Raw genomic sequence first — 27,657 nt, forward strand, 5'->3', positions numbered from 1 at the left:
AGAGTCAGGAGAGCACGTTTGTCAGACGGTGCCCAATGAACTGACTTCTTTTTTGATTTAGCAAATTATTTTTGTCTTTTAACAGCTACCTGAAGTTTCTAGCAGTAAAGTCGTCATGGCAGACCTGGGCTGCAAAAAACCCAGCGACTGCACCGTCTCCAGGCTACTCAGCGTGGTGGAGAGCGAACTCCGGGCTGGGAGAGACAAAGGCGACCCCACTGAGAAACAGCTCCAGGTTGTCTTAGAGGATGCGACGCTCTGGCAGAGATTCAGGGAAGTCACTAATGAGATGATCGTGACCAAGAACGGCAGGTGAGTGATCTGCTCAGCGCTGTGGGCTAAGTGTAGATGACAGCCAGGGGGGTTAAGTGCTATAATAATAAACTGTGTGTGCAGACACTAAAGAACTGCAATGAGCACATAACAGTTTTATCCCTGCAGCCTCACAGTCCCCTAAAACCAGCATAGGAACAGAATGGGGTGTCCCTGCTCCTTTTTGGTCACTGCTACACCATTCCTCACCCTTTATTCCTGCTTGTGAAACATGCTGGAGAAATATATTGACTGACTTGAGGTTGCACAAAAAGCAAACTTTTGCAAGGGAATAGATGGTACCTCTCAAAACCTTTTGAATGACTTCTTGCACTAATAATCATCAGCCCTTATTAGCAAGTCCTTACCTGTAGACCTCAAATTACTGTACAGAAGCAAGTTGGTGGTGGTGTCCCCAGCTGCAGTTCCTGTCTCTCTGGCCTTGGGTACTAACAGCTTGTACAAGCAGTCTGTACTAAAATGGGGTGCAATAAAACTGTGCCCTCTGTGGCATGTATGTGCAGTCCGGATTGCGCGGTCCCACAACGCTATTGCCCCGTAGTTGTTGCTGGTGCTCTTAGAAACAAGCGCGGAATATTGGTTAACACACGTGCTGTAAATGGATCGCATATCTTACTATTTGGGGAGTGCAGAAAGGCACAGGAAAAGAGTGCAAAACCTGGCGGGAAGGATACGAATTCTGAATCACACGCTGGCTTGAAGGAGGCTCTCCAGAGAGGTCCTGCCCTGAACTGGACTGACAACAGAGTCCAGCCCATAACAGACAGGCAGCTACTAGAATCAGCTTCGCTGGTACAGTGGTACTAAGGGTTTTATTTAATCTACCCTCGCCACCCCTCTGCTGTCCCCTGTCCCCCCGCCTCAACATGTACACGTTTCTTTTGCAAGACCTCTCAGGAGATCTGCATAGGAGAGAGGAATTACGAGATGGAGAGAAAGATTTACTTATATGGTGTGACTTTTACTAGTGTTGCAGACTTTGATTTAGCAGAATTTGTGGACGATATTGCTGTTGACTGTAGCTTGACAAGGGACATAGGTGAAAGTAGTGAAAAGGAAAAATCTAGCCTGTTGGCAGCAAGGTTATTCCGTTGAGAAAACAGCTACCTTCCCAAAATATCAGCTCCTGGTATAACACTGCCTATTGCCATCCTGATTCCTCCTAATAACCTATAGGGAAAGAAATCTTCTGCTGAGGTTTGCTTTACACCCAGAAGCTGCTTTTGCTTCATTTAAATTACTTTAAAAACTGCTGTGAAGCTACAGCAGACTTCTGAGTGGACTTTCCCTTAGCGTACGGTAGCTTAAACTGACTCCTTAGCAGCATAAGTGACCAAAAATGAGGTAAGACAGGTTTGCCTCAAATTAATTAAATTGGTACAAAGAATCGCACCTTACCAACAGGGATTTTTCCGTTTCTTTCCTCTCAGCTAATGTAAATCATGATTGCATGGTGATACTAGCTCTCTCTAAAATGTCTAGGTGAGTGCATAGATAAAATCTTTTTATGATGATGATAAGGGAATCTGTCGTTATTTGAATATGCCTGGTTACTTTTTATTTCATTGCGTAAGCTGCCTTATTTTTCTTTATTCTAACTTATACACTCCTTATCAGCTTGATCCTATTTTTCCTAAAGCCAGTGACAGCTCTAGTAATGTCAGTGAGGGCAGGAACAGGTTCTTTATGATCAAATTACAGCAATTTCAAAATAAAAAATTATAAAAGTATGTTACCCTGTCATCTGCGTAAATCCTTTTAACAAAGTTAGTGTAGCATCAGGGACTCTGAAAAAGGATCTCTTGCATTTCTGAAAGTATCTCCCATAACAAACACATCAGCGCACCGAAAAAAGGAAATACAGACAGTGGCCTGCAGCAACGGTCTCTGAACAACTCCATGCAATTCAAAAGGAGACAAACTTGAGATGGTTTCCTCTGAGCGCTGAGTTTTTTTCAGGTTCAAGATTCTTCAGTGATTGTCTCCAGAGGGATTCTCAATAGAAAAAATATTGATCTAATTCTGCTGCTGCTTAAATCAGTAGAACTAACGCAGTCATTCTTGCCGAAGGATATATGAACGCTTTTGAAAACTGTGTTCTACGATTAACTAGAAAAGCCAGTCTGAACTTCTGCGTGTGAAAACTAAGGCAGCTTGTGTGGACACATTGCTAGCAAAATTCAAAAATTAGACTGAAACCTGATACAGGAGCATCCCAGACAATGAAAGGCTGATGGATTACTGATCAACAGGGTACAATTCTAGCATGTGTAATTACCTCAAGGGTAAAATTCTAGCATGCACAATTCTATCCGCTGTGATTGAGTCATCTCTACTTGGTACCGAGGGTCCCAAAATGTTATAACTAGATCAACTAACTATAATGTTATAATGTTAACTAACTCTAATGTTAACTAACTATAATGTTATAATTAGATCAACCAACTTCAGTGTTAATACATAGATATGTCTCCGTTGCTGTATCGTACTTTATTGTAATAACCACCTGCCGTAGCAATGTGCCTAGGTACAGATGGAAGATGGATATATTCTGAACAGGACAGGCACCAGTGAAATTAAACCACGTGCTATATCACAAAATACATCCCAATGGGCGCGGCTGATATGGTGGGACTCAGTCTCCTATTTTACTCAGATATATTGTATTCAATTGGCATTTCAATATCAAACACTGTTTTCTGATTGAGAAGGCCTTCTCTCTGTGCTTATACCGTATTAGCTATGCAGTACCCTGAGACTTTGCAATCCACGTTATGGCCTGGTGGCAGAAAGGTGCCACTGTTCCCCTCTGCGTATGGGGAGAATCTACAGCAGATCAATGCAGGCAGATGTGGCGGGGGAGAAGCCCTTTCCAGGCTTAAATACTAAAGCAACTTTACTGGTTACTACACATTCAGGTTTGATATCAAACATCTTCCCACTCAAGTTCTGTACGGTGGAGTAATCGTAGCAGATCTGCTCTACAAAAACTGAAGAGGCTGAAGTGCTCAGCTATTGCAGTAATGGAGTAATGGAGTAATGTGTGTACCCACAAACATGCTGACTGAAACAAATCTGGAGAAATCGTCATTTGCCATGCTAAAAGAAAGACAAATGTGACTGTAACAGTAAAGTCACTTAATCAGCAGAACAAGTGAGGTGCTAGGTTTTCCATCGTTAGAATCTGTACAGACGAGACACGCTGGTTCAAGTGAGGTGGGGATTAACCGGGTGTGAGGCAGAGGTTAACGCAGGGAAGCGCTATAATCTCTGTGATACAGGGGGTTAGAGTTGATGATGGCTGTATTCTCTTCTGGCATTAGGCTATAGGTCTTTTGGGGATAAACCCAAGCCTCTCAAGTAGAAAGGCAGAGAAGACTGCATTGGGGGCAGAGGAATTAACAATCTGTGTGTAACACAAATAGTTCTGAGAAATCCAGTGAAATTAAATTTTCAGGTGGATGAATTTTCCGCTCCACTTCAATTTTAGGTAAATATCTAAGAGTGGTACTTTGACGACTGACTGTGGAGGGTCTGGGGGGTGCAGGGAGCAAGGCATCCATACTTTTTATCACATCCCAGTTTGAGAGCTGGTGCATCCTGGTCAGAAAGACACATTAAATGTAGCGTATAAATTCTTGGCTAAGCTTCTATTTAGTTAGAAAGATCACAGCTTGATATATCTTTCTCAATGCTGCCCTGACCCTACATCACCAAGTATTTATATTAGATGAAAAAACTCGTATTTCTCAAATCCTGTCTTTTCCTGTGAGCAGAAGGTGCTGACTGTATACAGCAAAAACTATATAAAGGTGTCCAGAAAGGTAGGTGGTGAGCGGGATGTTACAGGAGCATAGAAGATTGCCAGCAGCTGGGGGCCACTGGAGAGAGTACAGCTGCGGGGGCAGAGACTTTTGGTGTCCCTTGAGACAGCCTGGAGCTTCAGTTCCCTTCTTCTGTATTTTGGACGTCTTGCACTGCTACCTAACTAAGCCTAGAGAGCTACCCTACCCTAGCCCCGTGGCCACGGACCTTGGGCAATTGCTGTGGTTGCTTGCTGTAACCAGTCTCTCTGTACCCGTAGACAAAAAGAGCTTGAAGATTCATTGGCCTCTGCATAAAAATGCACCATGGCAAAATGGCAGTGGCCAGGAGAGGTCAGTACGGAGGTGTCTGGGGCAGGGAGGCCTCTTACTCATATAAGAAGAATGTAGGAGGTGATATATAACAGCTATAATAATCCTCCACAGTAACGATGCGTATTCCTTGACAAGCTAAGAAACTTAATGAGTAGGACACCTTTGCTGGGAGACTCCTCTGTTCCGCTGACCACAAATTCTTCCCAGTTCCTGAAACTGTTGGAGCCCTGCTAACCCTATTGCTGCAGAGTTTCAGGCGCAGAGATGCCAATTCAAAGCTGTATGGTATGAATCACAAGTACTGGGACAGACAGAAAACTTCTGAACGTCTAGCTGTGAGCTGCTGCATATCTCCTTTGCAAAAGAAAAAATAATAATTAAAAAGGTATTGAGAAAAAGTGGCATTGGACCTTTAAGCCCAGAAGGAGCCGCTCAAGGAAAAGGATGTTTTGAATATTTTCCCAAAACTAAACAAAGGCAGGATTTCAGTTTTAAGTGCACAAGATGATGGGAAGGCTGGATGATAGATGTTTAGAGCTTAGTAATGGACAACACTGCATCTAAGGTGCAGCTAAAAGCAGAAGAACCTGTCTTGATCAAGCTGATGAGGTCAGGGAATATGGAAGAGCAGGACCAAATTACCAGAAGAACTGCCAAGTACAAGGTCTAACAGCAAGGATTTTAACCAGACTTCTCAAACCAGAGATTTATGTAATGGTAGTGAGACCGTACGTGAATACTTGCACTTAAGAAAGGGAGAAAACGCATTTCAGCAAACTATAAACCTGTAATATATCCCTGTAATAAGAATTCAGGATGTATTTTGAAGAAAAGGGTAATGAAATACGTGGAAGACAACAGAAAATGAGATGAAAAGGCATTTTATTAAATTTAAGTCATGCCAAACTAACCTGACACAACCCTGATAAAGTAAAGAAGTATTTTTAGATGCGGAAAATGTAGCAGATTATTAGGGCATTTAGAATAGTGCTACCTGGAAACCATTACTCAAGCGGGAGATGTTGAGCATTAACACAAGAACCGCGGGAAACGACAGAGGGAAGTGATTGACTTTGCGCATAGAGATTCTAGAATATGACGGTCCCTTCAAAGGAAGAGAGAAAAACCTTTTGTATAGAGTAGTGGTCAATAAATCTAACAGGAATCTGATGAGTACCTGGCTGGGATTATGTCCTGAGTGCTGGAGATGGGAGGATGATTTCAGAAGATATATCCAGAGTCAGACAAGGTGGGACTCGGCCACTGGACAGAGTACGGGAGCATGTGTCAGGGGAATCTAAGCACCAAAGAAGTGCACTTTATAATAGTATTCTGCAGTTAATGTAGTGAATCTGTGGTTCAGCTCCACCTTCTCAGCCATTTTCAACTCTGTTCAATCCTGTTCATGCCTTCTTGTCCCACGCCTAAGGATGTATTTAGCGTGTCCAGATCCCATGGACTCTGCTGACGCTATACAGAGTTCATTATGTTTGTAATTCTCAGCATGATCAAGACCTTAGTGCCCTACTTTAGAGATAACACGATCAAATGATTGAAATAAATTAAAAATAAAATGAAGGATTAACCTCCAAGAGACTTCTTCAGCTAGATGGAGGGAGGGAGGATGTTTTTGACATTGACTTAATTTGTGAGCATCTGGTCACAAACATACTGAGGAGAGTCTGTCAAAACCAGTTTCCAGCGGTGACTCCCTCTTTTGTTTCCTGGCCAGGCGGATGTTCCCTGTTTTGAAGATCAGCGTGTCAGGCTTGGACCCAAACGCCATGTATTCCTTCCTCTTGGACTTCGCCCCGACTGACGGCCACCGCTGGAAGTACGTCAATGGAGAATGGGTGCCGGCTGGGAAACCTGAGCCATCAAACCACAGCTGCGTCTACATCCACCCAGACTCTCCCAACTTTGGGGCCCATTGGATGAAAGCTGCCATTTCCTTCAGCAAAGTCAAACTTACCAACAAGCTCAATGGGAGTGGGCAGGTATGGCCTGATGTTTCCCCATACACCTCTTGGCTTCAATTGCAAGCACCTACTAATCAAGAAATATCAAGGGTGCATTTATGTAATTATAGAGGCCCTTACAGGCCTCTTCACCCACAGATGCCAATTATTCTCTGGAGGCCAAATGTAAACAGGAATAAACAGGCCTTAATTGGCGCTTTCAGATTTTAATGGACTTCTTGATGTTAAGAGAGACAGAGTGCTGTGGTTTACTTAATCATCAGGGGGCTTTTCAGAGTTGGTCTTGTGTGCTGGGGATTTTTACACAGGACTTCAGAGAAGGGGGAAAAAATGGTCATGGGTATTAGGTTTTTGTTGTGTTCCCCCATGTTGTTTGGTGTAAGTGGAATGTTGGCAGGAGTCAGATAGCAGAATAAAAGCCTGCTCCTAAATGAAATAATTACTATGTCTGCTTCTGCATCATGATAATTATCAATATTCTATTGAATCAGCTTTGGCCTTTGGAAAGAAACCACATGTACCAGAAATAAGTGACTTTCTCTTTGAACCCCTTAAAAATGCAAACAGGAAAATTAGTTTTGTTTCGTATTTTATTTTTGATGATGCATCTAAAGGTAAAATGTTGCACAAGACCTTTTGTTTGCTTGTTTGTTTTGTACAAAACTCCTACATTGGATGATACTTGTCAGCCCAGAATCAATTTCTTTCATGTAAATATTATACGTTCTCTATCTGCTATTTCCATTAGGTTTGTGAGGTAGCTCCATAAGCCTAGTACCCTAATTAGGTAGGAAATTATCTCAATTTTTACAGACTGGAGAACAGAAAGATGACCTGACTTTTCCTAAGTCACACATGGAATCAGCACACAAGATTTATTGTGGAGCACAGAATGGGATCTGAATCCGCAAATTCTTGTCCTGCATCCAGGACCTCAGAAAAGTCAAAGGCCTCAGAAAAGTACGCACGGGGGCAAAAAAGCTACAGGAAACCAACCTGGAGGGTCAAAGAGACCCTGGGGAAAAAACATGGGAACACGATATTTATATGTGGTGATGTGGAGAGCAAAAAAGTAGAAAGCAGGAGAGGAAAAGCCATATGAGAAACAGAGCCCAAACAAAATAACAAACGACTGAAGCTCCCCTTGTTTTTTTTCGAAATCTTGACAACAGCGTTAAGGTAAATCATGTCCCCACTCTGTGCTTCAGCTTCTCCTCTTGTGGTGTTATTAGAATGTAACAGCTGACTAGCAGTGCTTTATGCTAATGGATGTGTTCTTCCATATATATACATATATATATATATGGATGCACACAGAACTTTCCAAAGTATAGATTTTTTTTTAAAAATATCTTTTTCTTGCAGTAGAGAGAATTAAGCAATAAAATAGACTTCCTGAGGAAGGCGTATTGTGGAATCAACGCTGTTCACCCCTTTTCATGCCAGGTTAGAGACATCTACCAGGGTTCATTTAGATACGCTTCGTCTTGCCCAGAAAGATGACCAGGTGACTGCCTCAGCTCCCCCCTGGCCCTGATTTCTGTGATGGTGATTCTGAGTCTTTCAGGTAGTAGAAGCAGGACAGGGATTGCCCCTTAACTGTTTCAACAGCCTCCAGTGCAGTGGAAGCCCAATGGTTTGAAGGCCATAGCTGCTAATGCAAATATTCACTAATGCTGCTGTATCAAAAGCTTTAAATCCAAGTCCAGTGAAGTCCCGCTCTGTTCAGCCCTGTGGTTCACAGAAGGGAGGAAGGCACCTGCCTTTCTGCTCTCAATAACCACTGACTGGGGAGGTTTAGCAGTGACATCTGGTCTATTATAGAGCCAGAGCAAAAGAGCAGCTGTGGGATACCAGAGTGGCACTGGGGTCTGTCTGTCTCGTTTTGTTTTCTGCAGATAATGTTGAACTCCCTGCATAAATATGAGCCCCAGGTACACATAGTTCGCGTAGGAGGCCCCCATCGGATGGTGATGAACTGTTCCTTCCCTGAGACGCAGTTCATAGCCGTGACTGCCTATCAAAATGAAGAGGTAGGCGGATGCCACGCTGTGCTCTTGGTCATCACTGATGAGATATATTAAAAGCTTACTGACTACAAGATCAGCATGGACAGGTCCTTTTCTTGTTTCCCCACTGCTCCCATGCAGTGTAATGCTCCATCCAGTCTAATGCTTTGCCTTCTCTCTGCAGCAAAACATTGTCTAATCCAGTGTCTGGCTGCAGTACTAAGCCAGGTTTAGCTTAATATACCACCATGGCTATTCCAGACCAGTCCATCTGTCCTGGCACCCCAATCCCTTACTGGAAAAAAAACCTACATTCAAGTCCAATATCTTTCTCCAGCAATGACTGATAGTTATAATGATAACCCTATCTTCTTCCCCCTCCTTGTAACACACACAATTCCAGAACAGCACAACATTCCATGGGAAAATTTCTTCCCAACCATAAATTGTAATTGAGGGATGCTTTGGATTGTGACAATGGCTAACTCATGTGCCATATCCCTTAGCTAGTGTGCAGATTTGATTCCTACTTGGTAGGAATTCCATGTTTAAATTCTCTTGAAACGGCTCACCATCCCATAGGATTTCCCAGACTAGACCACACCATTAGGCTGCCCCGACTCTGTGGCACTGATCAGTACACAGCACCCTGCAATGAGCAAGGCTCTCTCATAGTGAGCCCTGGAAAACATCATGTGTGGGGATATATTTTGTTGGGGTAACCAGGGCAGTTCCACTTAGATTACTCTGGAAGATGTTTTGTCAAGTCTCTCTTCCAAATTGCCTTCACTAACATGCCTTGTTTTCTGTAAACTCAAGATAACAGCTCTCAAAATCAAGTATAATCCCTTTGCCAAAGCCTTCCTGGATGCGAAAGAAAGGTGAGTTAATCTTTTTTTGCTCCAGTAGCATTTTGCTGCTGATATGGTTAAAACTGTGGCATCACAATGTGAAAGATAAATTATATAACTTAATCTTGGTTCTGCTGTCTGAAATCCAGAGTCACTCCACTGAAATTAGTGGGGAGACTCTCTATATAATTCTTACCAGAATAGGGTCTGAAGTGCGTGAGCATCCTCTTGGGGATCCTAGGACTTAGCACTGTCTACAGAAGCAGCCTGAAATGAGATGGTGTGAATCTCCCCAGTAATGTTATACACCGCATATGTTCACTACGTTGTACTTACACTCCAATTATTCCCATAATTTGATAGCCCGGGGAGAATAAAAGTTAACTGCAGATGTAAAAAGTGTAACTAAAGTGAAATTGCACTGTAACTGTAATGTAACTACGCTGCTATTATTAACCCTGTGTGATAATATATGATGCGTTTATTTAAAGTAACCTGTAGGTACTCACTATGTAAGATATTAGAGATGCTTCCATCAGAAACAAATTGTGGTTTATCTTTCAAAGTTTTACTTGCATCATCCATGCTAATGCAGTGGGGCATCCAAGCGATGCATTCCAGTCCATAATTGCTAATAAATTTTGTTTGGACTTGCTGTGTCTTCTGACATGCGAAGTGTCCCGTATGCCTGCAGGAAAATCTGTATTTCTTTCCATTCCTCTCACCACTTGAGAAGCTGCTGTGTCTCAGAGCCCTGCCTTGGTCTGGGTGGGAGGCCAGGCTGAAGCTGTTGGCACAAGCAGGAACGGTGCCCACAGGTAGATTTGGAATTCCAGGCTCAGCCCTCAAATTTGGCACAAATTTAGGAACATTTTTATGCATGCGATGAAACAGAAGTTCAGCTTCCTTTATGGCAGACAGCAGAAAAGTCTACTGCTGTCTAGCAAGTGATTAAAGAAGGTGGATTTCCCTCCTTTTTAACTTTTCCATTTTTTTAGTGAATGGTTCTGTTTTTCACTTTCTTTTGTAATTTCTCAATGAGAAGTTTTACCACTAAGTATTTTGCTTTGCAGAAACCATCCCAAGGATGCTCCAGAAACAGTCTCTGAAGGTCAACATATGACATATTCTCACTGTAAGGTTTTTATTCATGTCAGCTGGAAGTTTTGTGTGGTATCATAGGTGCTGGGAACCTGGGACTTGCTTAACTGGATCGTACCAATCATGCCCCGAGTCCTGAATTGTGTTCATAGAAAGGGACTCTTTAAAAAAAAAAGAAAATTGAAGAAACCTCACAGTAGGAAAAAATGCGACAGTTTCTGCAGAGGGATCGTTTTCCTTATGATCCAGTTTTTCAGTATTAAAAGGAATCTAGAATCAAGATGATGTATGACATTTTTAGGGCTTTCTCCCCCTTTTTTTTGTATTTTTAACTGTGAATATTTTTGTCACCTCTAAAATTACCTTTCATTGGTGAACAGGTGAAAAATGGGGGGGGAGCAGAGGTCGTGTTTGTTTTAACGATAGCCAGTTTTTCTTTAATTTGTTCTTTGATATTTGTGACATTTTCTGTTAGTTGTTTTTAGGTCTTGTTTTTAGGCTTGGTGGTTTTGGGGGGGGGTTGGTGGTTTGGGTTTTTTTTTGTTTGGGTTTTTTTGTTTGTTTGTTTGGGTTTTTTTATTGTCAGTTGTTCAATAAACCAGTATCTTGGAATCAGCTTGGTATTTCTGAGGCACAGCTGATTCTGCAAGAAGGCTGGTTACTTTCTTAATTGTATTGCAGTGTTTTAGTGCAATAATAGTTTTCTTCTCTCTTTCCCCTCAAAGTGGGTGGCTGGTTGATTTCCAACCCAGATACAATGTGTGCATCAGGAAGCTCGAATTATCAGTACACCGGACCTTTGCCTCTGCCAGCTCCACACACTCCCCACAGCTGTGAGCGATACTCAGCACTGCGAGGGCATCGGGCTGCTCCGTACCCACCTTCCTACATGCAGAGAAATCATTCGCCTACAGGTACAACTGTAATGCTGCTTTGCTTCCAGGGAACAGACGCTCTCTGCCTGCCCGCCCCTTGCTTTAGGTTAGCATAAACATTAAAACAAGCAAGAGCTGAGGCTAGGAAAGAGCATGACGAGTCTCTGTAACAATCTGCGCTGAGCCCTGCATGCAGAGAGTACATTTAAGACAGCAAAACAAGAGGTACGAAGAGCTGGGTGCACTGTAACTTTTAATTATAAATAAGAGTGAATGATCTTGCTTAAAGTACAGCTCCCAATTATACAAAAAGAGCATTGCAAGCCTTCTTTCAATGTCATGCCATGAAGTAGCTCTGCTCTCAAGTCGAAGCAGCCCTCAGGAACATGGTAGGAGCTGACTTGCGATGAGGGCATTTTGGTATTGCCAGAATGTCTTTTGAGTCCCTCTCACTCTCTAGATCTGGGTGCAGAGTTCCAGAAATTGATTCTACTTTCATCAGAGGAAATTGGCCAGAGACAAGAGTAAGGATAAAGTAATCTGCTTGCTAATCATAATTTAGCACGGCATCCTGTTTAACGGAAATATTTAAGCTCAAGTTATAAGGAAATCTGTATCAAAGCATTGCCAGTCATATGGCAATTATCATTAATGAAAAGACTATTAGTCAGACTTGCAAAAATGCATATCCTATGTCTATCATGCTGCACCTTCTCACGTATCACACCTGGAATTAACAATGGCACCTTGCTACTCTCTTAATGAACGTGTGAATTTTGTTCTTTGGTTAGCCACCTCATGATCAGATTGCTTCCTCAGGCCCACCCATGTTCTGCTGCCTTAAGACAATGTCTCTGCAATAGTCACTGAGGATTTGTTTGTTGCTTTTTGTTTCCCCCCCCCAAAGTTAATTTGTTGGACAGCTCCAGCAATAATCTTCAGGTATTCTCAGGACACGACGGCTGGACTTTGCCATCCTCTCCACATGCTAATTTGCTCTCAGTGCCACACACGAAGGGAGCTGCCAGCTCTGGACCCAGGTAAGGTTACAGGAAAACTGCTGGTATTAGGAGCAGTGAGGCTTGTAGGACTGCCCTGGTGATTCACCCTTTGTTCCAAGCTCTGATCGGCGTCCAGGATTTGAAACATGTCCTAAATGCCCAACTTGAGGTTCATGGACAGATCTTTCCAACAAGCTAATTATCCCCTGCTCTGAAATCAATGGGAGCTTCGTTTTTCCCCAGCACTGCTGAAAATCAGGATCTTGGAACAGCCACAGAGAACTCTGGTATCTACAATCTGTGAGCATTTTAAAGCCAAATTATTTTCCTCTATATATTCCTCACTACTCTCCTGCATGAAATGAGAATCCTACTCCCATGCAGGGATGTAACAATCTCATTCACGTTCTATTCTAAAAATATTGTTAATAGGGTAGTAAAGAAGGAATGGATGGAATTCAGACCTAGAGAGACAATTAATTATCAAGTATTTCCCCTTTTTTTCCCAAATAAATGCATACATTTCTTCTCTAATTTAGGTGCCGGGAAAATCAGCTGCAATTTTTTAAAATTCCTAAGCATTCACAAAAAAGATCTTTAAATCTTGAAACCTCCCATGTATTTGTACATTTCTGTCTGTGCCTCTCTCCAAGATCACTGGGTCTGATGGTTGCTAGTGGTTTTTCACTTACGATCTGCAAGGCTGATCTAGTTTAGTAACTCGATTCGGAGAGCTGCCTTTTAGCAGATAACGCACTTGACTTTACTGTGGTAAGTCTTGTGCAGGGGAAAATGCTTTGAAATAAGTCATTCAATCTGTACTGCTTTTTGTTTTCCAGCCACTACCCTTGCCTGTGGACAGTGAGCAACAGTGCTGTAAATGTTGCCAACCCAGGAAGCGAGGTGAACAGCAGCCCTTCAAGCATGTTTCTAAGGGGTAATGTCCCCTTACCCACCGCATCACCAGTCCAAATCCCTCTGCAGGGAACGGCGTCTGGCAGCATGGAAACGCAAGGGGAAGCGGCTCTAGCCAGACTAGCCGACTCTGCGTGGACATCCTCGCACTCCTTTTAATGGACAGGCAGCTCACGAGGGAAGCTCAGCCAAACAGGACTGACACAAACGGCAAACAGTCCCCTAGAATTGCAGCTCAGAGCAGGGATGTGTATGCAGAAAACCGACTTCATCAAACATCACTGTCCATAATGTACCTCTTGTGTGCCAGAGAAGCCAAAATGCGTAATGCAAAGGCAGGAAATGTTATGGGAACCGGCTTATCCCTGTAACCTTTATGTGTCGTTCAGGATGATGTCCAGAAAGAATCTTTATAGTTAGTTTTGCTTCTATATCACATTAAAAATGGTCAGACATGAGACTGAGTGAAACAGACATGGCAGCTGGATATTCACATGTCATTTTAAAACTCCTTTCTGTAACTAATGGCCGAGTCCAGGGGAAATTGTGAGCAAGTTCACAACTGGTAATTTGAAGGTACAGTGCTGCTTTAAAGTCTTTCTGAATCCGTCACATGAAGGTTTTCACAATACCTGAAACTAAACCCTTCAGGGCATGAAATTAGTCTGACAGCCTAATGCCACCTGCATACAGCATTCTCTGTCCCCTTCCTTCCCCAGCTCCTGTTCGCTGTTTGTGCGCTATAGGGATAATGGACACACTCAAGCTGAGAAAGTGGCTGCATTGTAGCAGCAGGGTGAAGGGCATCTAGTTTAGCATTTATAGTCTGATGTGACAGTCTTTGAAATGAAAAGTTCCAATGTTTTCTATATGTGCTATTTTTGAAAGGGTGGAGGGAAAAGAATTATAGAAAAAAGATTGAGCTTGCATTTCCACTTCGCTTCAGGTATAGAGTACAAATAAAATATGAATAAATGGTGTATTAGCTCCTCAGTGCCTTTCCAAGGCGTAAACACACAGTGTCTTTTTTCACCTAACAGCCTCTGAGCAATTTAAAGCAGCTCTGCCAGGACAGAAGTTTTCTATTCCCTGGCCGGTGACTGGCTGTATGCTCTTGGGCATGGTATTTCATGTCTTTTTTTTCATTTCCCCTCTCACCTTCTTTCTGTTTCAGCATCCTTTTCAGGCTACAGCTTTTCCTATTCTGTGTGAGTGTACAAAATCTAGCATAGTGGAGGCCTGATCCTGTCTGGGATTTCTAACCACTAGTGTGATGCAGATAATAACAGTCGTCCCCCAATCTTCCTTGTCCTCTCATCTACCTCCTCAGGCAAGCCATATCAGCTTCTCAGAGAAAAGTGCTGCCATTTGATCTCTTGTAGGGGTAAAGAAAAAATTGCAAGCTACTCATGTAGATATGTCTCTCTATAATGAAATGCCCAGCAGCAATTCAGTTCTGTTTACAGTCATGAGCATTGATAGGGGCTGAATAGGTAGCCCTCGAAGAGAAAATCCTCAGCATAGGTATAGAAGAGGATTCTCCAAAACTCCCGCGAGCTGGTGTCTCTACAGAGGTGTTTCTGCTTCTGCCAGATACGGCAACATTCGCTTTGTGAATATTCATTTATTGCATACAGGCTCTGGGAGCAGCATTTTATTTTGGGTAGATATTAGAGGCAGCAGCAAGGAGAACATTTTCATTCAGGCCATCAAATGTGCATCTCTCTGGTGAACTCAGCAAGCTCCTGTTTCATATTCTATTACCTCATCCCTGAACCACCCCCTTAAGGTGCTTTCAGTGTTACGCATTTTCATGACTTCCCCATCTGGCCTTTCAGATTTGCTGCAGGCAAGACAACGTGCCAGGATGCACTCAGTAACGTTGTTAGTTTTACTGACTTGTGCTGCTATCTCCTAAAAGCAAAGTTATGAAATTGCTTTGGACATGCATTTTTATTAATAGAGGCATTGGTCAAACAGGAGCTAATAGAGTGCAAAAAGCTCTGTGGCCTGCTATCAGTCTAATCCTTGTCAATTCTGACTGTAAATCTGCCTTTCCACATTCTGTCAAAAGCTTACTGATGAGTTTCTCAATGTTATGTTTCTCTGCCTTGCAGCCAGAAAAACAACGAGGCATTTCTCTGAAAAATAGCTCTGCTTTACAGATGAGGTTTATTAACTAACTTATGCTACCCTCTTCTGGCTGTTCAGCTCCCCACATACACACCACACACTGAGTCTATATAAGATGGCTATAGATGCTGAAAAAAGGCAAGTGGTGACTTCTCTATGTTCCGGGACTTGCTACGCTCCTTTGCAGTTACTGAGTTGGATAATTTCTTAGTTTTCCCCACATACTGCATTACAGTAACAGAAGAGTGATTATAAGGTGTTACACAAACTGCATTTTTATTTCACAAATCAACAATCTAGAAGAAAATCCAATTAGCTTTCCTGATAGTCCCATAGGATTGAAATGATAAAAAAAGGATCAAAATGAACAGGCAGAGTAATTTTTCTTTCTTATCACTGTAAGAGCAGCCATGACTCATGTCACAGGAGGCAAAAAGTTCTCAGATCTCAGAAACAAGCTAAGTTTTTGTCATTCCAATCTGATTTAGCCAAAGCCTGAGAAATGACATGGAGGGATAAAAATACCCCAGGCTTGCTCACTACCTTGACATTTTGCTACTTTGGTAAAGGCTTTGAGAATTGGTATCTGACTTGGACAGATCACTTCTAAGGAGAAGTGGGAGCACTGGGGAAAGCTTCTGCCACTTGTTCACAAGAAAAGCTGCTGTTTTAACTTTGCAGATCTTTCCAGCACAGTGGAGTCCCCCACAGCGCAGTAACAGGCCGGGATGCTGGCTGCACCGTTCTCCCGTGGGAAGCAGTTTCCCTTAAACTGTATATAAACCATTCCCCTCCCGATAAACCATTATTGTGGATCTGGTTTTACACCTATAGTGCCCTTGTTCCCCAAGAGATTTCTGTGTGCCATTAAAAACCATACAATAATAATTTCTGACTGAATATTTCACTGGTTGCTATAAGCAGTAACTGAAATTGCAGAAAGAGAAGAAAGCACACACCTCCCCCCACACACTTTTTATATATTTTTACAAAGTCACCACTTGATTTTGTGGAAGAGCAATACATTAAGAGACTGGAAGAGCTCTTTTCATGTCTCCAGGGTAAATATATTCCCTGGTATTAACGACAGTTCATATTTTTTAACTTAACTAGATGGTGGAGTCTCTTGGCCCATGAAACAGGGTAAGTTTTGAAGCAACGCTGGGCGCACAGGCTGCAAGGCGGCTGTGCGGTACCCGTACCTGTCAGGCCCCTCACCTGGACAGCCGGAGGGCAGGGACTCGGGGGCACATCTCCACGCAAATCTTCATCTAATTAGAGGGAGGAACCATTTGTTTTCAGTTTCTGCAGGGCTTTAGCACTGTACTCAGCTCCTAAATGTGAGGTTGCAAGGTGGTTTGTGCGACGCCTCATTTAACTGTATTAAAAAAAAAAAAAAGGAGGAGGAACGGGTTAGTAAAAGCAGAAGATCTAAAGGGTAAAAAATAAAACTTTAAGACAAGCTGCTTTGCCTCCGATGCCGCAGTTTCTGCTCCGTGGTCTGCAGCTCTAACAGGGCCATCTCGGCGTCCCTGCTCCCGGGAGCGGCCCCGGGCAGCCTCGCAGGGCCGGGCGGGGAGGGGGGGACGCTGTCCTGGGCGGCAGCTGCCCTTTAATGCCTTCTGCGGGCTTCAGCGCCCTTGAATCGGGGCTTCTCCGCAGCTTTCCCGCTCCCTCCCGGCACCGCCCGGGCGTGGCGCCTCTCCCGCCCCGGCGGCGCCATTTTGGGCAGGCGGTGTGTCGGCCCGGTGGGGACGGGTGGCAGCAGCCCCCTCCTGTGGTACCGTGCCCGCTGCCCGGCATTCGGGGCCGGTGGCCGGGTTGCCTCTGCGGAGCAGTCAGCAGCCCTTCCCTGGGGCGGCAGCAGGCTCCGGCGGGAACACACAAAGCCCCAGAAGTCGCTACGAGCCCTAGGCCCAGTCGGAGGCTTTTCCCTCGGGGTTCATTTTCCTGTCACTGAGGCAGGTGTCGCCCAGGGAGGCAAGGAGGTGCCTGCAGAGAAGCTTTTCCCTCAGAGGGTGGCCCACAGCTCCCCAGGTAGCTCCCATTTTAAGCCTGTCGACCTCTGCATGGCATGGCAGGCGCGCCGCATCGCCGATGGAGAACAAGCAGCAGGGAACCTCCTCAAAAGCAAACTTTCCCCCTCCACACCCGTGTCCTGCCCCGTTCCCCCTCGAGCGGGCTGTAACCTGCCCTCCCCAAGAAATCCTGCCTCTCTGCTTGCACTGGACCCCATGTTGCTGGTCACCATCCCTGCACGTCTGCCCGCTTCATCTCTCAGAGCGGATTTGACTGAGGTATTCCTGAGCTCTCAGGTCATTGAGAGCTCTCAGGCTTACAAATTTTCAGGTGTTTTGGGGATTGTTGAATGAGGATGTCCTGCCTGCTGCAGAAATGCTTTAGGATGACCGCCTGTTTTTTCCTAGTGTGTACTGATGGAAAAAACACAGGTGGTGTGAGAAGGCTGGGCATTTGACTAGGCACAGGATAAACCCCTGCTGTGTGGCACAGTTCAGCAGGTTTGTAGTGAACAGAACAAATCAAAATGCCACGGCCTGGTTCCCAAAACACTTCCTAGGCAAGGGTGCAGCTGTTTGTAAAGGCCACTTTTCCCAACAAACCTCTGCAGTGCCTGGGCATCGGCTCAGCACCGACTGAGGCAGAAGGGTGCTCCATAGTGAATCTCTACCGTGACCGCTGCGAGGGTCTTACTTTCTCCTCCTCTCTGTGACTCACTGAAGTGTTTTGCTTGCCTCAGCCTGTTACGCTCACACCTACTACCTCAGCCGTAAGGCTGAGGGAGTTCAGGAGGTCAGCAGTACTGCTGCTGAACCATCCATCCCTCCGCTCTTCCTGTCAGAGGGACGGCTCGTGAAGGGCACACTCTATGCCATACTCTTTGTAAGTTCTGGCCTTGATCTTTTGTTTTTCAAGGTGTCTTTTTAAAAATCAGCTCGTGTTAGTACATTCTGTCCTCTAGGACGACAGTTGTATATTGCAGTTGAGAGATACTTTGCTATAATCTATGTTTGTTCCTCCTTGCTTTCCTCCCTGCGTTCCTCCTTGCGTTCCTCCTGCTTTCCCAGTGTGGGCTCTCCTCAGGAGTGTAACAGTCCCATTAAGGCACCCTGGACTGAGACCTGGATTTGATTTTTTTGCATCCCATGTTTTTGGAGTATCTACCACTTTGTGTTCAATACAGATGTGAACTATTTTTGTAAACTGTGGATCATTGTTTGAGTCTGAAATGCCATGCAGTTTGCAGGGTAAGCAGAAGAAAGTGGCTTCTCTATTTAGATTCAATCAACCACTGGAGCAATCACAAATTTTCTTAGGAGACAGCAATTTTCTGTGTGCTAGATTAGTTTCCACAGCCTTAGCTGTTTAAGAAAGTTGTGTCACATCTTCTGAATCTGTAACAAAGACTTGGTGGTATCCAGAAAACTAGGCCTAGCTGCCAATATTTCCATTTTCTCCTGTTTTTTTGACCTCTTCTGCCATGAAATGTCAATTCTCTGACCCTTTGTTGGCTGGAATTTAGCAAATGCAGAAACAGGGAGAGAACGGCTGGTAGTAAAGTTAATGACACTTTAAAACTTAGAAGAAGCTGGAATTTTGTGCTATTAGAAAATATTTCTGTCAGTTTAAACTTAACTGCTACAGTTTGTGCACACTGAGGTGCGACACTGGGTGCTCGGTTGAGCGCTCAGCTGTAGTTTTGTCCTGAACCTGGTTCTGGGTTCTCGTCCTCGGGCAGATCCTCTGCACAGCTCATCTGGGTTCTGTTTTTCTCTTTGCTCTCAAAATGAGCACGGTAACAACTGACAATATTTAACCATTTTTATATTTTAGCTGTATATACTGGTTATACAAGTATGGAGGTTAAAAATAATCCTTCTAAATAGAACACTTACACTGGTATAAAACCACTGTTTCCACCTAATGGCTGTAGATATTGTGTGTCATAGCTAGGCCTACAGCAACAATAAATAACAGTCCTTACCACAGAGATGCTAATGCTTACTATATGGGTTGAAAGTCTCTCATGTAAGATGTTATTGAAACATAAAGTATAAGTGATTTTTGTGTTGGGTTGAAGGATACGCTCAGTTTTTAAATGAAGAATTGATGGGGAAAGAGTGAACTAGGAGAGGATGTGAATTATCTGGACTGAATGCCTACAGTTTTTATAGGCTTTCTGTAGGACTTTGCATAAATGACTTACAGCCTGGTAGGTCAAGTGCCTGAGCATCTTTTTTGTCTCTGGGACGGTGTTGCATCAGACATCTTGGTTTCTCATCTGAAAACTGTGCATTTTGTCTTTCTCTCAGCCTCTGTAGCAGGAGATCTGTGGGGCAGGAGTTCCTCTTACTGCATGTATGTACCGCACCGGCAAAATGAGGCCTTGTCTCGCGGGGGCCTTTTAGCGGACTCTTACGCATAAAAATTACAGAGCCTTGAGTGTTTGTAAGTGTATCACCAGTGGAGGCAGCAGTCAGTAGCACTGTGGTCCTAGCGCTCTAAAATCTGTGAGCCAAGCTCTGAATAAGACACTGTTGGTGTTCCCGAAACACAACCTGACTCCTAGAAGGAAGCAGTCCGTTTAAGTAATCTGCAGTGCTGGATGCTGCTAGAGAAAAATATTTTAAAATGTTTTAGAAATCTGCTTGCCAGGCTGTACATTTGCAGTGAAATTGAGGTAAAGCTGTCTTCTGTCTTTCTAGGTTGCTCCGTGAAAAATCAGGAAAACTCCCATGTAATTCACCTCACTTTTACTTTTGTGACAAACTTGAAACTCAGGACAGGTTCAGACCTACTGGCAGGATGAGGCCAGACTTGTGGGCTTTGCGGATTGCACAAGATCTCACCCAGGAGCCCCAAACACTGGGAGGACAGACAGGACTGGGGCCTGTGTCCCCACGTCACTGCGATCTCTGCAGCTGTAGCTGGCACATCACTCCTAGCAAAGGACTGAAGCAGCAAATTACCCAGGCACAGGGTGCTTGCTGGCTTCTATAGCCTATACCTCCTGTATCTTATATTCCAGCAGCTAGATTGCTTTTCAGAGAGGATGTAGTAAAAACAAAATATAAAAACATAATTTCCTGGTGATGAGACATTAACAAGGCACCTCATTTAAACCACAAAAATATACTGTAACCCTTGGTTTTGTCAGAGCCCTGGATGCACTAATGAGCCTTAATTGCCCTGACCAGCCTCACCTGGGGGCTCCACCCACACCCCTGCCCTTGGGCCCAGGTGCCTCATTTAAGCGCAGCCTGAGGGCCTCAGTTTCTGTCTGGGCTGCATTGGAGAGTGCATGCTCTGATTCCCTTCCTAAGGTGATGTTTGGCTTTCCTGGACCTGGCTTCTTGGCTTGCCTGATGCTCGCAGGGCGGTTGCTGGGGCGTGTTTCCATCACAGCCCTGCTCTGCTTTCTGGGCTTGGATGTGGTGGGTTTGTGCCCTGCAGATGAGAGAGCCCTGTCTGCTTTGTGGCAGCCCTTGCTTCCCATCCCTTGGAGAACAGCTCTGCTTTTGCTGTCCCTGGCAGGTTTGTAGCTATCTAACTTCTGTCTGCCTTTATGGGATCCCTTCTGGTGAACGAGGAGCTCAACAGGTCAGTCTTGATGCTGTCCTGACCAGCTTCAAATGTGTGTGGCTTTGTCTCTGTTAAGGGTGTGAGACTTAAACCTTCAGAGGGGTGACACTTAAAGTGTCCCTGATTGTGGGGTGTTGGTTGGAGGTCAGGTTCATGCAATATATGCAGCTGAAACTTTGAAGAGAGAGGATCATCCCTAAACGAGAGCTGTTTTACTGTCCAAATCTGTATTCTGCTTGGTGAAGAGGGGTTGTCCCTCCCTTGCACAGTGGCATCTGTTGAGTGTTGGTGTTCTCTGGGAGGCAGGTCTCCAGGGCAGCACAGGAGAAATGGGGACAAACCGATTTGACACCTGTGTCTTGCCCCTGCTTGCTTGGCCTGTCTGTTCAGGCTGTGAACTCTTCTGAATCAGGACCAGTCTCTCCCTGGGTTTTTTCTGTTGCTCCTGGCTGCTTTTTGGGGAAAACAGTTAGGGCTCTTAGTCACAAATGTGATGATAAATGACTGCAGTGGCCTAAAAACTGCATTTACTGATAGTATGACAAGTTAGGTGTGTATGTATGCAAAGTGTGAGAGTTTTCATGGCCAATATTTATTGCTGCTACTACTATAATATGCTAGTTTTGTAAAAACCAGATTTTTCTTTTCAGGGAACACCTATCTTTGTTGATATTTTAAAATTGTTTTGGAGAGGTCGAAGTGCTGCTTAAAATGTTCAGAAGGGTGGTTGAATGGCAGCATTTCAGCTTATACTGACTTTTACTTTGAAATTCAGAATCGTTATGGCTTAAAACATTAATAAAAACTTATTTTGAGGATACTGAACTGTTAGGTTGAGTTGTTGACTCTGATTTCTCTCCAGATTCATGTTTTGTGCTCTCTCTCAATTTGGAATATGGAAACTTCTAGATAATTCTTTTTTGGGCAGGAAAGACGTAAATGCTGGATCTGCTAGAACTGTATGATCTGGTAAGAATAAAGTAGGATTGTACTTCTAAAGAGTATGTTATTTTTCCAACTAATGATACGCTATAATTATGAAGGACAACATTTTGTGAATTTTAAGAGGTTTTAGAAGAATTATGTTCTAGAAACCCTAGGTGGGCAAATTTGAAAGACTTAGGTGTGTATGCATGTTTGAAAGTACTTATGCATGAAGCTTACTCTTTCTTCCAGCAAAGTCAGTAAGAACAGATTAAAACTTACTGTATAAATTCTTCAGCAAGTCACTTCCTATAAATCCAAAGCACATACTTATGCCTGGTTTAAAAACAAAACAAAACCAACAAAAACAAACACCAAAAAACCTTCTTTCAAAGGCTCTGCCCTTCTCTTCCTGTTTCTATGTGCGCAACAATTATGACTTTGCTTTTTAGATGCTTTATCTCTACGTGTCTTTTTATATGACATAACTGTGTAACTTGGCGGACCGAAGGGCTGAGCTGACTCTGTTGGGAACCACATTGTCCTGGGGTAGGCTTTCAGCAACTGTGAAATTCCACTGTGCCAGTGGAATGGGTTTCACTAGCTGAGCATCTTCCTTTCAAACTCTAAAGTCTCCAGACTAATCAATTTTAGCCCCAGGACAAGCTTTGTGCGTGGGTCTGTGTGTGCCCCTGGATAATCTGTATTTGTAACCCTTCCAATAACGGCAGCTGGCAGACAGGAAGCTTGCTGTGTTCTGTCTGATGTGTTTCAGTGTCCTCAGATCCTTGCTGGCCCCTGCTGTAAAAGTTCCTCTCTGCACAAGTAAATACGCAGACAAAAAAAATCAATTTTTGTAACATATGCTGGTCAATTGAACTAATATTGCCCTGAAAAGTCAAATGTCCAAAAGGGACACATTGGTTTTGATCTATTCTGTCAGCATGCAATAAAATGCTTTGTCCAGGTTTATTTGAATCTTTCGTTTTGAGTTGCCTAGAGCAGATTTTTTTTTTTTTTTACATTGCTTATAGCAAGAAATCGAGTTTCTGGAGCCTTTAAAATGTTTTCAATAATTCCTCTGTTAGAAGGGTTGATATAAATAGACAATCAACCTAGGAGTGTAGGATTGGCGGGGAGCTCCAGGAGCATGTTCTATTCCCCTGCCATTGGAAGGAAAACATCCATTTTATAAACTGATCAAGGTTTCTTGGAAAATTAATTGAGGCTTAGGGCCCAGTAGCCCAATGGAAGGCTGACATTTAGAAAGCTTATTTCCAGCCTAAATGTGTTTATGATTAATTTATAAACATTAGTTCTTGGGCTGGCATTGTCCCTTAGCTGAAATTATTCATTTCTTCTTTCTCTTTATTTTTTTTTTTTAGTGTCTGTGTGTATGTGTTTGGTTGTGTGGTTTTGGGGTGTTTTTGTGGTGGTGGTTTGTTTTTTTTTTGGAGGGGGGTGGAACTGCTGTACTTAGCAGCACTTCATAAATTGCCCTTGTAAAACAGTTTTACGTTATGCCTTACTTGGTCTTGCTTCTGCTGAAAGAGGAGATGCTTCCTTTACCTCGGATGCACATTCCTGCTGCTTCCTTTGTCCAATCTAGCCACACCGCAGCAGCAGAGCGAGCGGTATCAGCTCGTGATCTCGCTCATGCAACACAAGGGAGACAGTGGGAGTGGGGCAAGTGGGACTGCCCTTCTGATAGCGAGCTGTTCTTAGATCAGATTAAGCATATTTTGAAACCGCAATCCCAGCCTTAATTTTGCTGGCTAACCAAGCAAAGGCTTAGTTTTATTTCACCCGCCTTTCAGGTATTTGGTTTTTTGTTGCTGTGTTCATCCCAGAGCCCTTCTCTGTGCTGACTCAGTTGAAATTCATCCATCCTGAACTTGGTGAGCAGAGCTGTCTGCAGTGTTTCAGAGGCAGTATTACCAGTGTCTTGTACAGTGCCACAAAAACTACCCTCTTTCTCCTGGGAATGCTTCAACAAATTCATCCTATGATGATACTTGCCTTTGTCACAGAAGGTAAGCTTCCACTTTGGGCAGCATCGATGCGTGAGGCATGACTTTATTTCCCCTTGCTGCTCAGGGGATCCTATGATTCAGGGCTCCTTGGAGCTTTTACAGCATTATCTGAACCAGCCTGCTTACTGCTGCAAGATTTGCTTTGCTAAAATATTGGTGCTTCCAGAAAAGCTGGAGCAGAGGAAAACCTTGAATAAGGGAGCAGATGAATTGTTATCGACAGAGGGTAAAATCCTGGCAGTACTTTCACTGACTTAATAGGGTAAGGAGTCAATAAAGATAATTTGTCCTTTCACACAATGTCTGGCTGACTAAATCAGGACCTTACATAAAATCTGATGTCTAATAACTGTTGAACATGTGATTCATCCCTAATTTCAGTATGAAAATAGGAAAACAGTGGGGAGAGAAAAGGAGTGGGAAGTAGGAAACGCACAACCTCCACAGTGCATCTTATACATGATTTAATTTCAGTCAGGCCTGTGTTTCACCTTGGTGAAAGAAAAAGCTTAACCGCTGCATCCCGTGTTGTAAGGAGCTAGGTGATGTGTGAAATAAATCTGACCTGAAGAAACAAGAAAGGGGATGCAGGCTCCTGCCATAAATAACTAATTAAAAGCTATCATCTTGCATCTGACAGCAGTAACAGCTGCCTAATCGGATGTTAAAAATATCCCTGACAGCCGTTGAAAAGTACATGTTTCCATGGTGGTGAGATAACTGGTACTTTGGCCTTTGTACAGGATACAAGAAACCAGGGGCTACTGTCTGAGCTATCATCTGAATGTGTAATGGCTGCTTCCTCTCGCTGCACAGGCTCCGCATCCCCAGCTTCTGACTCATGCTGAGGTCCTGGATTTTCAACAGAAAGCCAGCTCCTTTCTGCACTTCTTCAGAATTATATCCTGACTTTGCAGAAGGCTTATTTTCAGGGTAGCTTCTTTTTCTGATGTTATTTTCTTTTTATTTAATCGGGAAGCAGTAAAGCTGGTCTACAGATCAGTGGTGATCTTGAAGCATAATTGTATGCTACAGCCCCTTGTACAATTTGCACAATCCAGAGCAGAAGACTTTTTGCCTTTGTGATTGCCTGTTAGTGCCAGCAGCCCAAATTTGCCTTTCAAAAAGAGGAAAGAGAACAGAAGTAAGGTGTGTATGAGGGGGGAGGACCTGGCCAAAGCCAAACCACAGACACCTTAATGTTTTTCTTCCTTTCTGCCTCGCAGTAAGTTGCTGGTATAATTTTTTTCTTCACAATCCAGCAGATGGTGTTAGATGGCTATTTAATGACTCGCATGGGACTAAAAGAAGATCTTGTTGGTGATAAAGCTAAAAGGATGCAAGAAAGAACAGTTTTGCAGGGATGTTCAGTGAATCTGAAAGCTGCGATAGGCTCCTGTTTTAAGCATCTGTGCGTATGCTTTCGGCTTACTACTAGTAGGGGGTGGGGAGCTTCATAGCTGTAGTACTCGATTTAAATTGAGACTTCTGTGACATCTATCATACTTCTTCCTCCAAGGGTTTAGGTGTGTTTGAGTCCAATGGAGCAGAATGAATATAACGACCGACCCCCACTGAACACTTTGGGGTTGGGAGGTGTGTAACTTATTTTTTGCTACTTATTTTTAATTGCATTTCCTCTTTGCATGCACCTGAAAGGGAGAGTGAAGCAGTACAATTCTCTGCTGTGCACTGCTGTGACAAAAGCATCTCCTAAATCACACTGTCCACACAAAGGAAACAAGTGAGATGAAATGAATAAAATGTGAGCTCAGCAGGCTGTACGCTGTCCAGCCAGGCTAAAATATGACATCAGTCTCTGACTGCTTTCCGTTAGCTGGGTGTGAAGTGGTTAATACTAGTGGGGAAAATCCAGTGGGTGGGGAAAATCAGCTTGGGGGGTGTGTGTGGGGGGTGTGTGGGTGTGTCTCTCTCTGGCTATAACTTATTACTGTTTAGGAAAGATCTTGGGGTCATTGTGGATATTTCATAGAGTGTCTGGTTAGTGCATGGCAGATAGAAAGGTAGGAATTGTAGGGAAAGATAAATACTCAAAGATCCATTCTGTTACCATGTAAGGAATAACCCACCTCTTCACTACTGTAGCCTGTTCTAATAACTCTACCTCAAAAAGTTTATAGAAGAGCTAGAAAAAAAATATGGAAATAGGCAACAAGAATAGTCTAAGGCATGGCCTCACTACTACATGAAGAGGGCATAAGTAGTTTGACTCTACCCTGGAAGAGAAGTGGCTGGGGCAGGATATGGGAGAGTGCCATAAATGATATGGTAAAGATGAGCAGGGAAAGACTATTGCTGTTTATTGAAAGCAATTGGAGGCAATGCCCTAAAAGTTTGGTGTTTTTTTTGTTGTTTTGTTTTTTGGTTGTTTTTTTTTTTTTTTAAACCTGCTGGTTCCTGTAGTGCGTAATAAAACTGTGGAGCTTGTTCTTACCTGACCTTTTTTTTAATTTTTTTTTTTAACTTTTTTGTGGAAGTTGGAGAAATAAATGAATCCAGAATAGGTTGGACAAATTTAGAAGACCTATTGCTGGCTGTAACACATGACCGTATGAATGCAGGCTCTGGCAATATACCATGAGAAAGGTCAACCTAAACATTACCTTTTCAGTCTTTTGCCAAGCTTAGTTCTTTGCTGGCAGTTCCTGGTAGGTCACCCATAGATCTGTCCAGTAGTTACTCCAGGTGGCTACCAGAAATGGGATTACAGACTTGTAAAAGTCTTCCTTTCCTGTGAGGAGATGATGCATATTCAAGTGATGGATTTCAGTGGTGGAGGTCTATAGGTATGCTACTGTATGTCTACAGGTAGGCTAAGGTACCCTGTCATTCAGAGCTGCTTATAAAACTCGGTCTAAATCTGCTTCTGCCTTTTAAGCAGCCTTCATTCTGGATCCCAGGGCTGGGTTCCAGTATGCTGGTAAGATTTGCCTTAACATCAAACAGTTAACAGACTGACATGGGAAATCATGAGCAGAACAGCCTTGACATGCCAGTCAAGGGCATAATTTATACAGTCCCAGGAAATTTGTTTTATAAAGTGACAGCTTTTAGTGATGGGATAATGTATTCTACTTGGTAGACTTGTTCCTGAGCAGTCACTAAAAATAGCAAGCACTAGGGTATACAAATGTCCTGGGTAGAGGCACAGAAAATGAGTGAAAGGTAGAGCAGTATGACTTTTCTGTTAATAGACTGCAGGACTGCAGTTCTTTGGGAAGGTTTTTTTCTGGTGTGTGTTTTTTTTTTTTTTAAAGAGTTATCCCTCTGACAGGATGGGAGCTGGTTTCTGTCCTGTAGTCCATGAGAAATAGTGCATAAATCCACACCCAGTAATGAGAATAATATATACTATGATATTTAATCTTAGAGCATCCCAAAGCAGTTTACAGATGACTAACCACAAAGGGAGCCTTATCAATATCTGATCTGGGAAGCTGAGTCGTCCTTAAGTGTGACTAGCCCTTCGGTAGGATGCTAACTGGAAATCATGTGTCCGTTCTGGCCTGTGGAGGGGGAAAAAAACCCCCACAACCTCCAAAACAAATGCCTTCACCCCCTCCCTGCCCCCCCAGAAGCCCCATTTCTTGGTATTCCTGGCCAGCTTGTAGTATCCTTTATAAGAGGGAGGGCTGTGATCTTGCCTCATGCCCTGAGTTTTCAGGGGGGATGTGCTTTCCCTAAGAAAGGCCATGTCTTGTCTTTTGTTGGTTTGCTCAAGAAACAGTAAAGAAAAAGAGCA

General features: G+C 43.5%; 1 protein-coding gene across 1 annotated transcript; it reads left to right on the forward strand.

Annotated features, from left to right (window-relative positions):
* Positions 1–115: 115 nt before the first annotated feature.
* On the forward strand, positions 116–13,464 carry TBX19 (T-box transcription factor 19; the record flags this gene model as incomplete). The annotated part of the gene is made up of 8 exons (XM_082337679.1): positions 116–312; positions 6,205–6,469; positions 8,350–8,484; positions 9,280–9,341; positions 10,385–10,446; positions 11,225–11,326; positions 12,195–12,327; positions 13,128–13,464. The coding sequence occupies 8 exons, from the start codon at positions 116–118 to the stop codon at positions 13,360–13,362; spliced, it is 1,191 nt and encodes a 396-aa protein (XP_082193805.1). The 3' UTR covers positions 13,363–13,464.
* Between the last annotated feature and the right edge of the window lie 14,193 nt (positions 13,465–27,657).

Source organism: Platalea leucorodia, assembly GCF_965183815.1.
Source record: "Platalea leucorodia genome assembly, chromosome: 2".
NCBI lineage: Eukaryota > Metazoa > Chordata > Aves > Pelecaniformes > Threskiornithidae > Platalea > Platalea leucorodia.